A 14010-nucleotide genomic window follows, 5' to 3' on the forward strand; every position below is an offset into this window, starting at 1 on the left:
TTTACTTTACAAAGAAAGAATAAAATCAGCAGTCCTTGTGCAGACATATATCCCAAAGTTTAATAGTGATTAGCTGTGTTACATATATAGGGAGTACCGGTACAATGATTGTGATTGGTCTGGCGTCAATGGGGGGCGTGGTCTGTTTTTTTACAGGAAGCCTAATCAGGGACAGCACGTGCTTCTTTTCAATGCAAATGACATCTTACATGTCAAACTCAGACTTAAAATAATGTTATAACCTGACTTTAGATTGTGTTAGATAACGTAGGACAGTGCGAAACACTATGTTTGGAAACAAACAGCTACTGATTGGTTGATGTAATGATTCATTACCCCAAACAAAAAGAAGACTGACTTTAAGTTAAGCCAATTTGCACATAGTCTAAAAGAACAAGTGTACTATTATGCATTTAAAATATGCGTTTTTATCGTCAAATCAGCAGCCCAAACAAAAGATTGTGACCCAAATACCCAAATTCTCTCTGTAATCCCATTAAATCACAGGTACACGACAGCAACAAAAGCAATCATTGACGTAATCACGAGACCCGGTGCAGGTTGAGATCCATCTAATGATGGCATGCAGGCCACCCCCACCCCCCACCCCTCCTCTGTCAGTGCACATCTCAGCCATGGGACAAGTTGACATCAGTCCAGAGGTGGTGGGAGGCTGCAGCAGGAGCGCTTGATGCGAAGCGGCAGGAGACAGCAGACGGAGAACAGTAAACCCACTCAAGAGATTAACGTCCACATATCCCGGCAGCAGGAACACTGTCCGACTTTGTTAAACCTCCATAGTTTGCGAGCGGTGACCAGCAGACAAGATGCCCGGCCATGGGTTCACGATCAAAAGTCGCATCAGGAATTTGCTGCGTTCCCCATCAATCAAGCACAAGAAGAACAGCAAAGAGAGTCTCTCCAGCAAGGTATTTAGCCACATGCACCCCCCTTTAAACGTAGAACAGGTTGAGTGTGTGAGTAAACAAACAAACACAGCAGTCATGTCATGCTGTTTTTCCTCTACTTGTTGTAGCCATAGATATTGATTATCGATCCAAACAGCATAAGAAACAGGTAGAAAATGCAACATTTACTGGAAGAGCAACACTCTAAATTGCCATTAAAGAGGAAAAGTTACCACCTTCTATTAAGGCACCCTTTATAAAGTGTGAATAAGTTGCAACTAATGTGTTAATTAGCGTGAATAAAGCATTTATTTATAAATAACTTTTGGGCAGCCGGAAAAGTTAAGACTGTTTGCACCAAAAGTCTATTTATTAACAACTTTATAGAGCATTTATTAATGATAACTAATGAAGTCATTGGTACAAACTTTTTATAAAAGGGGTCTTTTTATAAAGTGATAGTCTTTCATGACACTAATTAGAAAACGTTAAGCTTAAAGGAGTTGTGTTTCATCATCAGTGTGCTTTATATAATTAATCACTGTTAATATTTCACATTTGTAGGTAGGACACCAGAGACTCGGGTGCATTTACGTTACTCCAGACTCATTAATAACCTGACAGACAGACCGCATGTCTTGTCACATCTTCTGTTTGATGACAAGATCTTTTACATCTGTTTTATCTCTTACACCCAAAACATTAAACAATAATATTATCGATAACACATTTCAAGCTTATGGTCGGCTGAACCTCTGCTGTGTGTGTGAACCTCGTCAATGTCAGACACAATATTTTGTCACAGAGAAAGCAAGTACACGTAGAACAAATCCAAAGTTTCAGCGCAGGCATGCACACACTAATTCATCAATACGTGTTTGGATTATCACAGCGAGATGCAATAAAATGATCGATCAACGTTTTGTAAGTGCAAGATTACAGAAGGCATGTGTTCACTGGTGTATTCACAAATACTGGAAAGATCTTCTTTCAGTGAACATACAGTATCTCCTTCATTATGCATTCAGATATCGCCCAAATATTCCTCCAACTGATTCCATTAAAACTCCAGACAATCCTTTTGTTCTTGCTAGTGGATGCATTTTATGAAAGTGTTTGTCGGAGGAACCCGTACAACACCACACAGTGGAGAATGTGTTTGTGCCTCTCCAAGCTCTCAGATTTGATTTAGTAGAGAAACCTTTTCATTTGTATTAAGTTTGTGGATTCATTTTACAATGCAACACCCTGAAAAACAAATGTCAATATCTAGAAATAAGTATAATGAATTCTGAGTTGTCACATTCCATGGAGATCATTCATTTTAAATCTTAAAGTGCTGTGAAAGTCAGTGTTTTCAAAATGTAAAAATGTAAAGAGGACACCGAAGTTGATCCTTAGCTATCGTCCTCACATGTTGCAACTAAACCAATCTATTCCTGTCTTTGATTCATTAACAGGGTGCATAATTACATCCCTGCATGCCTTGAGTCCAGTATTTATCCCTCTGTCAAACAGCTCTGCTTTCACGTCTCTGTGATTAAATCCTAAAAAAAACAAACCCCACTGTGTGTCTCTACAGGTGACTTTGGAGAAGGTGCTCGGAATCACAGCGTCAGGAAACAGTGGTCTGGCGTGTGACCCCCGATCTGGACTAGTCGCCTATCCTGCAGGGTAAGAGGAGAGAGAGAGAGAGAGAGAGAGAGAGAGAGAGAGACCACGTCTGCATCCTTATCCCAACATCTGACCTTTGGCTTATCAACGCTCCCTGCTTCCCCTTCCTCTGTCATATCTGCCTCACGCAGACGTTTAGTGTGCAGATTTGCATGAGTGTGTGTGTGTGTGTGTTATCGCTGCACTATCTTAGAGGAACGGAGGAGGAGAGCTCTGTGGGCTTTCTCATCAGAGAAACTCCAAAGCTTATTTTTATCCTGTCCCCGGGGAGGCTTCCTTTGACTCTCTCAGTGATGTAAAGAGCGTTGTGTGGTATTGTTAATTCTGTGCCAACAGTGACTCTGGCTGTGTTAACTTAGCTCAGTGCAGAATAAGAGAAATGTGCGCTGCAGGTTGGAGGATTTAGATCCAGAGCTGCTGCACCACCAGGGTGAGAACTGGCTGTACGAACAGAAACAGTGCACTGAGCCTCTTTTGTTTTGTTCTCAAATGTTCTCACAAAGCTGTATTAATACTAAGAAGGTCAATGGCTGTTTACTGTATTGTTGTGTCACGGAGTGCATGTTTGTGAATGTGTCGGAACGTGGCCGTGTGTGTGTGTGTGTGTGTGGTTCTGACTGAGAAAGCCATAGCCTACTTCCCAAATTGTGCTCAGTCTGGCAACCCACCTGCTTTCTCAGTTTAAATCTGCACAAGCTGTGGCAGGAATGCAGTTTCCAGCTGCTCTCAGTTGTGAAGAGGACGTTTTATTTGTAGGGAACAATATAGTGATGGATGGATTATTTAAATATGGAAAATAATAATGAATTAAAAAGGGGATGAACCATACGGGGCAGGCTAAATAACAAAAACACATAATGAAGCAAGACTTTTACTTTGAAGCCTTTAAATCCACCAGTGCAAACACTGATACAAAGTTAGTTTGTACGATTAGCTTAGCTTTAGCTGTAAACACTGTAAACAAGGGGACACAGCTAGCTTGTCTTTGTTCCAAAGTAGTTTACAAACGCCACCTGCCAGAACCTCTAAAGCTAAAGGATTAACTGGTTGTTACCAATTTCTTTAATTGTGCAGTGTCATGTGAATTATATGAACTAGCTTTAGACAGAACCAGGCTAGCTGTTTCCAGTCTTTATGCTAGCTAAGCTAACCGGCTACAGCTTCAAATTCAAATGTCCATACTCATCTATGCTAACTCTCGGAGAGAAAGCGTAGCCAGTGTATGTTATGGTTCATAATCAGTAAGCAATACCACAAGTATGCACTGTGAAAAGGCAGTTTAATTATTGTGCATTTCTTGCAAACACATTGACTAAATAAATAAATTAAAACTTGAAAGATGGTAATGGTATTTTCCTCAGTACAAGGAATGTATACAAAAGCACACCTATCTCATACAGTGAATTCTGATTCTGTTTTTCCTTGTGTAGGTGTGTGGTAGTTTTGCTGAACCCCAAGAAGAAGAGACAGCGCCACATTATTAACACGTCAAGGTGAGTTGAAGACAAATACAATCTGCATTTAAACCGTTTAAACTGTCGAAGCGCGAGTCACGCTGAGCTGTTTCTCAAATTCTCTCACTGTTCACAGAAAGACCGTCACAGCTCTGTCCTTCTCCACTGATGGCAAGTACTTGGTCACAGGAGAGGTGAGTCTTCTCACAGTCAATCTACCTTATTCTTTGGCCTTATTCATCATCTTTCAGGACGCAGTAGTCCACAGTATAAGGAATGATTGAGAATAACCCGGCAGGATGAGGGCCAACAGTCTCTTGTTAATGGTGATCACGCAGAGGTTATTGTAGAAAGGCCCAAGACTGTGTTCCCTCATGTTCCACTGCAATGTGTCAGTCGAGCATCTGCAGTTATGTTGAAGTTACACGGTGTGCCCCAGCCAATCAAAGCCGATTGAAGACTTCTGAGTGTGAGTGGATCAGCGCGCTGTAGGCCGAAGTTCAAAAGACCAAATGCGATGAAGAAAGTCTGTTCTGGGTGCAATTAAAAAAACAAAAAACGAATGCAGTGCATGATTTGAATTCTTGAAAGTGATTACAGAACAGATTTTTTTATAGTAAACTACTAAATATACAAATGTGCAGGACGATCTTCCAAGCCAAATGTGAATATATCAGTCAGCATCCAAAGCTGGGCGCATCACAGCACTGTCAGAGGATTTCCTCAAAGCCTTGAAAGAGGAGAAGAAATTCCTGAGCGAATGATCTGATAAGAGACACATACTCATTCACCAAACAGGAGCTGATTTACATCAAGGACAGGCGGGCAGCAGACATGCATATCTATTTTTACATGTCTTTTTTTTCTGTCTCCTTTGTGTGCAGCTCAATCTTCAGCATCCCGGCTGCTTTTCCTCTCACCTTCCTCTTAACTATGGCCTTTGAAAGGTCCTTCTGCCGTATTAAATTCAGAGGCCACACAAATATAGCTCGCTCACCTTTTGATCCCTGAGAGAGAATAATGTGAGCAGGTCAAACTGAATACAGAGAGCAGAGGACAGAGAGGATAATCTCTCAGAGAGCTGGATATGGACTGGCAGATGACTACTCTGTGTTGTTGCAGTGGATTGAAAGAATAGAGACAACAAAACCAACACAATGCAGCATTTGGACATAGAAAGGAGCCCTTTCTCAAATCAATGTCAACTACTCACTCCCTCTCCACATCCCTCTGTTCCTTTTTTCACCAGAGCGGTCACCTGCCGGCGGTGAGACTGTGGGATGTGGCAGACCGAAGACAGGTGGCGGAGCTCCAGCAGCACAAATATGGCGTCTCCTGCGTGGCTTTCTCCCCCAACAGCAAATACATTGTCAGTGTGGGAAACCAGCATGACATGATGGTCAACGTCTGGGTGTGGAAGGTACGCCTCACAGCAGCAGTCAGCTCCTCTCGGCGAGGCTGACCGGTGCGCCATGTAGACGCTTGATTGTGTTTGTAATGTGGGTGCAAGCTGGAAGGCATTTAGCTTCTACCTTTTCACCCACACACTCCTTGTTATGTTGAAGGAATAGTTCAACATCGTTAGGAAATTAGCGCTGTTTATAGGGGGTGTCTTCACGGTTTTGAGTCTCGGATCGGATCAGCACAAAAGAATAAAGGGAGCAAATATAACTTTTAGAGATCCCCGATCACGGCCTTTTGTCGCCGATACCAAATGTTGATCGAAGATCTATATTGTCAGATATAAATCATTTTTATTGTTTTGTCATAGCAGCAGGTATACAAGGCTCCAGGCTATTTATTTTTTTTACCATCCTGAAGTAACTGTAAACCATTAAAAGTTCTGAAAGTTCTCCTTTTACTTTGTTATCGTCATCTATAGTGATTGTTTTCATAAAACACACAATACAAATGATTTGTAATTTATTCAAATGTCACTAGATTACAGTTGAACACATCATGATAATGTCATAATTTCTAATTCTCAGTTTTACTGAACATAATGCATACGTTAGCCGTCTTCAATGTAATGTAGCATTATCGATCTCCTTATGACGTAATTTCACACCATCATTACGTTAATTACAACTGTGTAATTAATCTGCAATCTGTACGAATCCCGGATCAACTACCGCTGACGTTACACCACGAGTAGCTTAGCATAAAGACTGCAAACCCGGCTCTGTACAGACATGAATGCTATGTTCTTAACATGTATTGTTTTTTTGCAGAAAGACGTTGTCGTGGCTGCAAATAAGGTGTCGAGTAAGGTGACAGGTGTGTCTTTCTCTGAGGACAGCTCCTACTTTGTAACTGTGGGGAACAGACATGTCAAATTCTGGTTTCTGGACCACTGCAAGGCCAGCAAGGTAATCTTTTTATGTCTTTTATACAGTTTGTGTCAACCATGTGAGATGCAACTTTGCTTTAGTCCTGCCTAGAGTCTTCCTCTCCCTTCAGAAGAATCTACTGAACGTTTTTACACAGTTTGAAAACCTTCATTGCTTTGGTCCATGCTATAAAAACGATCGCAGTTACGTGGGAGTTTGGTTTTGTCACACTTACCATTTAATTGTTATTTCGTGAACTTCACACAGTTGTCTTCACAACTTCACGACTGATTTACAAATAATCACATAAAGAAGTGGAAAATAATTTGGTAATACAAGTCACACACGTTTGTTTTCACACCAAGAAGTTCTACTTTTAAAAGAACGATCGACAAAAAAGGAATTTTCACATTTCAAATTGACTGGATGGATGTAATGTCGACATACACAGTTGTTTTAAGTGTAAATGTATCCAGTGTTCTGCTGTCAGTCTGAGCCTCATCAGCTCACTCTCTGTGGTGTTCAGGCCAGCGCTCCTGTCCCCCTGCTGGGCCGCTCGGGGCTGCTGGGGGAGCTGAGGAACAACTTCTTCTGTGATGTGGCCTGTGGACGGGGCTCGACATCTGACTCCACCTTCTGCATCACCTCCTCCGGCCTGCTGTGTGAGTTTAACTGCAAGAGGATGCTGGACAAGTGGGTGGACCTGCGGGTGAGTGGCTCACAGGAAGTATCCAACAGTGACAATAAGTTGTCTGGGCTCTTTAGCTGCCACTACTTTTATGAATTATTAATCCCATATTGGAGTGATGCAGGCGATATTGATCGGGTCATTCCACCTAATGTGGGCGCTAACATTCATTGCCTGGCTCTGCTTACCAGCAATTCTGAAGCTCACTAAGTATCTTTTTTTAAGTACACGTTGTGGTTTTAGGTGGATTCTATTTTTTGCCTTTGTGCTAAGCTAAGCGAACAATATCCTGCCTGTAGCTGAAATGGTATCGATCTTCTTATCGAACTTTTGGCAGGAGAGTAAATCAGCGTTTTTGTGTGTGTGTATTTTTTAAATAAAGTTTGTGCCAATCATGTAGGTTGTAACACTCTCTTTGCTTTAGTACTACTTGGAGTTGAATTCCCTTTTTCTACCGCCAGAACAATCCTTTTGCTGCCAACTACTCCTTATAAGATTGACATTAACAAGCCTGGTTTGAAAACCTAAGTGGTGTCATGGCATTAAATTCGGATTTCTTTCTTTGAAAGGCCATAAATGCTACGCTGCTGGTTTTTATTTTGTTCTTTATTGTTTCAGTCGCTGTCTTCACCATTAATGGGATATTTCACTCGTCCAATTAGCCTTCATCGGCGTTAAATCAACAGTAAATGTATGCATTTATTACGCGGTGCTGTAAAACGAAAGTTACGGACGTAACTACGGTTCTATGAATCCTGGATGACCGCCAGAGGCAGTGCTTAACACTGGATGTATCCCGTCTCGCGCATGCGCAGGTCGAATATTTATATCAACAAAGTCACGTGTGACCTCGGATGACCACCGTCATCTATAAGTTCCGGTGTCATCCTGAGCTCAGTCCTATGGAATCTTCTCGCGAGTTCACGGGATTCCGAGTGACCAAGAACTCTGGCGGTCATCCAGGATTCATAGAACCGTAGTTACGTCCGTAACTTTCGTTCTATTTCATCCTTACTGACCGCCAGAGGCAGTGCTTAACACTGGATGACTTATACCAAAAGAGTCACGAGGAAGCACAGTAACTACCCCTTATAGCTCCGGCAGAGAAAATTGGCCAAGAACCCTCCCCAGTGGGTGAGGGCCGGCAACGTTAACTCTGTAGTGTTTGGTGAATGTGCTCGGCGATGCCCATGAGGCCGCCGCACATGTATCCCCCACAGGCACACCACTCAGGCTTGCCCTCGGTGTGGAGACACTCTTGGTAGTGACCCTTCACCCCGGATGGCCGAGCGCAGCCGCTCGCCTTGTATGTATCGGCAATGGCCTCCACTATCCAGTGGGACAGGTGCCGTTTTTCCTTTTTCCCTTAAAAAGGAGCACAGCCCTTCTTAGGCTCACCATAACTGACTATGCAGGCGGTGGCTGCCATATAAGCTCTGAGGGCCCACACTGGGCACAGCAGCCTTGACCTCTCCTCTCCCGATGGGGGAGGGGGGGGGTCAACTTTGCCAGCTGGATAGGCCGGTTTATATGTGACCGTATCCACCCCCTTGGGAGAAACACTGCCTTAGGCCAGAAAGTGACACCCAAGCCATCTGAGTTCCACCTCAGACATGATTCTTCCACTGATAGGGCATGCAGCTCGCCCCCACATTGAGCTGAATTGACAGCAAGGAGAAAACCGTCTTGCTGATAGCCATCTAGGCTCCGCCTGTGCCAGGGGTTCAAAAGGACAAGCATAAGCTGTCCAGTACCAAGGGTAGGTCCCATGCAGGGGAGACCGGCCCTTATCCAGGAGAGACTGTAGAAACTCAGTACAGCAGGCACGGGGCGCTGTCCTGGGACCTTGTTCTGAGCCGCACACTAGTCGGAGAACAGCTTCCACCTGTTTCTTGTACTGCAGGCAGGTAGACCGCGCACTGGCATTCAGAATAGTCCGTCAGACTGGTTCTATGCAGCCACTCAGCATCCGGTCGGGCCCTCCCGTGACCCCTAATTGAAGGCGGCAGGGATTGGAATGCCAAATCCGACCCTCTAGTTGCGACAGGAGATCCCTCCTGTCGGGGAAGAACTCTGACAAGCTTACAGCAAAAGCAGAGGGAATGGTGGAAAGGCATAAAGAAGATCCTCTGGCCACGTGTGAGCCAGGGCATCTTGACCCAGAGGGCTGGTCCTCCGTCAGGGAGACCCAGTGGGGGCAGTGGGTCGACACGTCTGGCTGCAGCCGCCACTCTCCCGGTGGAGGCTTGTAACGGAACAGGAAAACCACAACCTTGTTCCATTCTCCTGGTGGGTACATTGCCCACAGGCTGGTCAGGCGAGGGGCCTCCCAAGTCAGAAGGCCACGGTGATCCCCGTAGCAACTTCTGCAGATCTGGTGCCCCATCGATAGTTCATGGGAAATCACAGCAGAGGTGCTGTCCACCGGACAAGCACATGCTTTCCCTTCAACATGGAAGGAAGTGCTCGAGCGCTAGCTCTAGAACCTGGACCTGCGGTCTTTCAGCAGACAACTGCCCCCAGGCTGTCCCGTTCTGTCACCCTGCACCCGCCTTGAGAGGCAGGTAACTGTTGTGACAATCTCCTGGTGGAATGGAACCGAGCCCCTGGGGCTCGGTTCCTGGGACACTGTTCGCCAGATATGCACTCCCTCCATGGGGATAGTGAATAGATGAATAGACACTGTTTCGATAATATTATTGCCCTGTATCTGTGCCACTTGGCATCCAAGTGAAGGCTGTTCAGCCATCCGCACTGGGGCGACAGACAGGCCCTCATAGGGCCACCCTAATGAAGGTTATGCTCTGAGAAGGGCTCAGGTAGCTCCTCTCCATGTTCACCTTGAGGCCTACCGGGCCACGTGAGAGAAGGCGAGCAGTGTCCTGTGGCGCCTGAAGCCGGGACAGCGCCTAGGTCAGCCAGTCGTCTAAGTACGGCAGTATGTTCACGCCCTGCGATTGCAGGGGGAAAGGACAGCAGTAACACACTGTGGACACCCATGGGGAGATGGGAGAGTCCGAATGGAAGCACCCAGGACTGAAAGTTGTGGTGACGCACCATGGGAACAGGCGTCGATAGACGTGCACCACTCTCCCTTGGAAATCCGCTGATGGGAGAAAGAACCCTGACAGCCGGCCTGGAGACATCTCCTGGCACCCCTGCCGGGGGGGACGGGGACGTAAGTAGGGTTGTATAGGTAGCGGTCCGGCCTCTCAGCAGGACGCCGAGGCCTGTTGCGCTACTAGGGTAAGCTGGAGGCTGAGAAACGGCCTTGTGGGCCAAAAATGGGACCCCTAGGTCTGGGGGTGCAGGCATGTCCCTGCAAAGAGGAAAATCAACATTAGAACTGAACTGAACTGAACTGAAAAACAAGTTACGTAATGTGTTATTCTCTGTTAGTTTTTGGGAAATGATTCTCTAGGACAGATAAAGAGTGACCAAAACAACCCCTTACATGGAGTTGTTTTCTGTGAGAACAAATAGAAACCACCCAGATCAGAAGTCCAGACGTGTCCTGTATTGATTGAACAGACAGGTTTGACACAGGTTGAACAGACCTGTGTCAAGCAGGTCTGACACGGCTAAAAAGGCGTACATGTAAACTATAAAAATGTTCCTCGGACAGTCAGATTTTGAATCTGTTTCTATATGCCACGTCGTATGTTCGAATGTGCAATAAACAAATTCCCGCTGGATTGCAAACTCCGATTCGTCCTGTCTCCATCCTCATTTACGCTTCCACATAATTGGCGCCTCAACGTGGTTCGGGTCGAGACCTTCGACATCTCCTCTACACCAGCCAACCGACGATCACGCTAAAGGCGCCGTAATCAGGTAGGAGATCTTCATATCTCACCATAGTGTATGTCGGTATAGCGTGATTCTCGCTTGTGTGATAGAGAGGGAGTGTCTGGGGTCCCCTCGACGGAATCCACGCTGTTTAGCGGAGGAGGAGAGGGGCGGATTGGTGTGTGCTGGAATAAAAAATGCTAAAAGATGTTGATATGATTCAATTTGATCTCCAGCTGTAAAAAGAGAGCTCTCTCGTGTGGAACAGCGTACGCAACATTCTGTTGGCGTGACGTCTGGTTGTGGCCAAGTTAAGCTCAAATGCGGAGCGCTCCGTGATCTCTCAAGCTCAAGAGACTTTTGTACGCTAATGACAGAGCGACTGTGTGCTATTGATAAAGCAATTTCTGCAAATAAGTGTAAGGAATTCCAGTGTGAGTTCCAGTGTGAGATACGTAAGTCTTGAAAAGAATCCTTTCTCGAGAGGGAAGAAACGAAAAGACTGGCTTAGATTTAAATAATAAACCTATAAAATGAATCTGTCAGGAGTGGGCTCTGTTTAAGGCAGGACACTACGCTGACGAGACTCAGAAATTTTGTGCAGAAATCTAAGTGAGCAGGAAAAGTAATATCTAACTAGACAATAAGATTAATAGTACGGTTTGAAAAGGTGTGCACACGACTGTAACTTATTGACATTACTGATAAAGTAATACTATAAAGGAGTGATTCATAGACGAATAAAGGGAAGACACAATACTCCCTGTTAAACCCCCAAGAAGAAAAAACAATATGAGCCTCTGGTGAAATAAAGAGGACATTTGTAAACTGTGAAACAGCCCAACAATAAGAATCTCTCCTTAACAAAGCCTTGAGTACAAGCAATACTGTTAAAAAACTCCCACATAGTCAAAGTCTGACATTAGAAAGAGAAATAAAAAATACCTGGACAAAAAACGGACTGACAGACTGGGACCGCTGACATTTGATGTGATAAACACCTGGGTGGCTTTGCATGTATATGAAATATTGGCTTTGCATGTATATGAAATATTGGCTTTGTATGTATATGAAATATTGGCTTTGTATGTTTTTTGGCATGCTCTCCCAGTGATAACGCTTTTGCAAATGTTCAATCGAGCCTCTGTGAAACCCCTCATAAGAAATATGCATCATTGTATAAGTGCGTAGAGCAAATAAGTGAGTTGTGATGTTGGCAGTTTCTTTGTGAGTTTATTAATTTGTTCTAGTACAAAGAGAATCTTGGCAGTACACAAGCGTCCAAACATTGTAGTTAAAATTGTCACTTAAAGCGTATAAAGTTTATAGTATTAGTGTCATAGTGTTGTGTAGTTGTATAGATTAAGGCTATTCTTCGTTTTTCTCTCTGTGTCTAAAATAGCCCTCCCTTTTTCGCTCCGTCTGCTGTGTCTTGGCAGGACTGCCAAACTGTTTGGCTCCGTAGTGATAGCATTGGCCGAACGCCCAGAATTGTTGAGTGACACAGATTGCGGCTGCACATGAGGAGAAGTAGCTGCGTGATACAGACATTGATCAGAGTATGTGCCTAAATAACCTAAAGTAAAGAATCTTAATATTCTACAGTATCGTACAATAATATTTCAAGTTAATAAAAGCAATCTTATTATTCGTCACAATAAACATTACAAGTGTAACCGGTATAAATATATCAGTAGCATAATCAGTTAAACCAGAACTAGTTTTGACTTCTTGATTTGAAATTTTGCGAGATTGTGAGTTTAAATAAAATAAACTAAACATGAGTGTGACACCAGTAGCTCTCGTGGCGATCAAAAACTCAGAGCATGCAAAAGATGTCCAGAGACTTTCAGAGAAATGGGCAAAACGCACTAAAGGACTCGATCCATCTTGGCCTAAAGAGGGCACATTTGATGTGGGTTTGTGTGAGGATATGGAACTGAGAATCAAGGATTACAAACCAAAAGATAAAAGCAAGAAACGTTTGACGAAAAGACAACTAGAACTAGAAACAATTAAATTGTTTAAGGTTGAAGGTCATCGCTACAGGAAAAATGTAAGAGACGGGTTAGTTGAACTGAAAGAAAGAAAAGCAAAAGCAGGTCAAAAGGAACAGCTGCAGGACTTTTTGAAAACTGCAGGAATTTATCCATCAATTGCAGGAACTGTTAACATTAAAGGAGACTTCGAAGTTGAAAACAACAACAGATCTTTAATGACGCACCAAACTCCCCCACAGGATGACCCGAGCAGGTCAACCAGCCCCAGACTCGATGCGACCCCAGCATCACAAATAGTAGATCTACCCCCAAGATACTGCAGCACTGGCCGAAAACAAAGAGAAGTAAAAGAGACAGAGGTACTAGATTGCTATGCAGAACGAAATGAGACCGTAGGAAGAGACAGAGGAGAGTCTTACTGGCTGGGTATGGAACAACATGTAAGAGGAAGAGAGAGAGACTCGAGAGGCGATGTAATTCGGACCGTAATTCAAGAAATGGAGGAGGACGCGGAGCACTGTCGCAAACAGGCAAACGCCACGATTGGAGAGCTAGAGAGAGAGATAGACAAAAGCCACAGGCTGATATGCGGGAAACAGGGGGAAGAAGAAGGAGTAGAAGGAGCGTTAAGGGGACAAGCAAGTGTAAACAAAAAGGGAGGGGTAACAAAGGACAGACCTTATGATCTGAGATACAGACCTGGCATACATCCACCAGACAGGTATGGGCAATGGCCAATTTTGATAAGAGGATCTCAGGGGCATTATACACCTTGGCAAACACTCGACCTTGCAGGACTGATTTCCAGGCTGCCTGACATTCATGAGGGGGCTGGTAAGTGGATCAAGGCTTTTGAGGAGGAAACAGTCGGTAAAATGGTAGCCTTGGGAGACATTAAGGCCGTGTGGGCACAAAGTCTTGGAGTATCCACGATGGAGAATATTTTGCGCAATAGCGGAAATACTTGGATGACCAATCCGATGGCAGACGGAACTGAGCTCAATGCATACAGAGCTGAGTTATGGATGGCCCTGAGGGGGGAGTACCCTACCAAAATAGATCCCAAATCATTAAAGGGGGAACCTCTGGCAGAGACTGAGAATGCAGCTGCATATATTAACAAACAGCTGAAGAGATGGAAGCAGGAGACAGAGGAAGAGGCTGAGA

The 14010-nt window shown here is 44.4% G+C and overlaps 1 protein-coding gene across 1 annotated transcript in view; it reads left to right on the forward strand.

The window, feature by feature from the left end:
- Positions 1–827: 827 nt before the first annotated feature.
- The window catches only part of LOC306792903 (mitogen-activated protein kinase-binding protein 1-like), a gene marked incomplete at both ends in the record, with an annotated part of 38830 nt that continues 25647 nt past the window's right edge, over positions 828–14010 (forward strand). The window contains 7 exons of the mRNA XM_079290272.1: positions 828–929; positions 2491–2582; positions 4013–4075; positions 4173–4230; positions 5286–5456; positions 6268–6405; positions 6893–7075. Of these exons, the coding sequence (XP_079146398.1) occupies positions 828–929; positions 2491–2582; positions 4013–4075; positions 4173–4230; positions 5286–5456; positions 6268–6405; positions 6893–7075 (807 nt within the window). The remainder of the gene's footprint in view (positions 930–2490; positions 2583–4012; positions 4076–4172; positions 4231–5285; positions 5457–6267; positions 6406–6892; positions 7076–14010) is intronic.

This window comes from Melanostigma gelatinosum (genome assembly GCF_949748355.1).
Source record: "Melanostigma gelatinosum genome assembly, chromosome: 19".
In the NCBI taxonomy this organism is placed as follows: Eukaryota; Metazoa; Chordata; class Actinopteri; order Perciformes; family Zoarcidae; genus Melanostigma; species Melanostigma gelatinosum.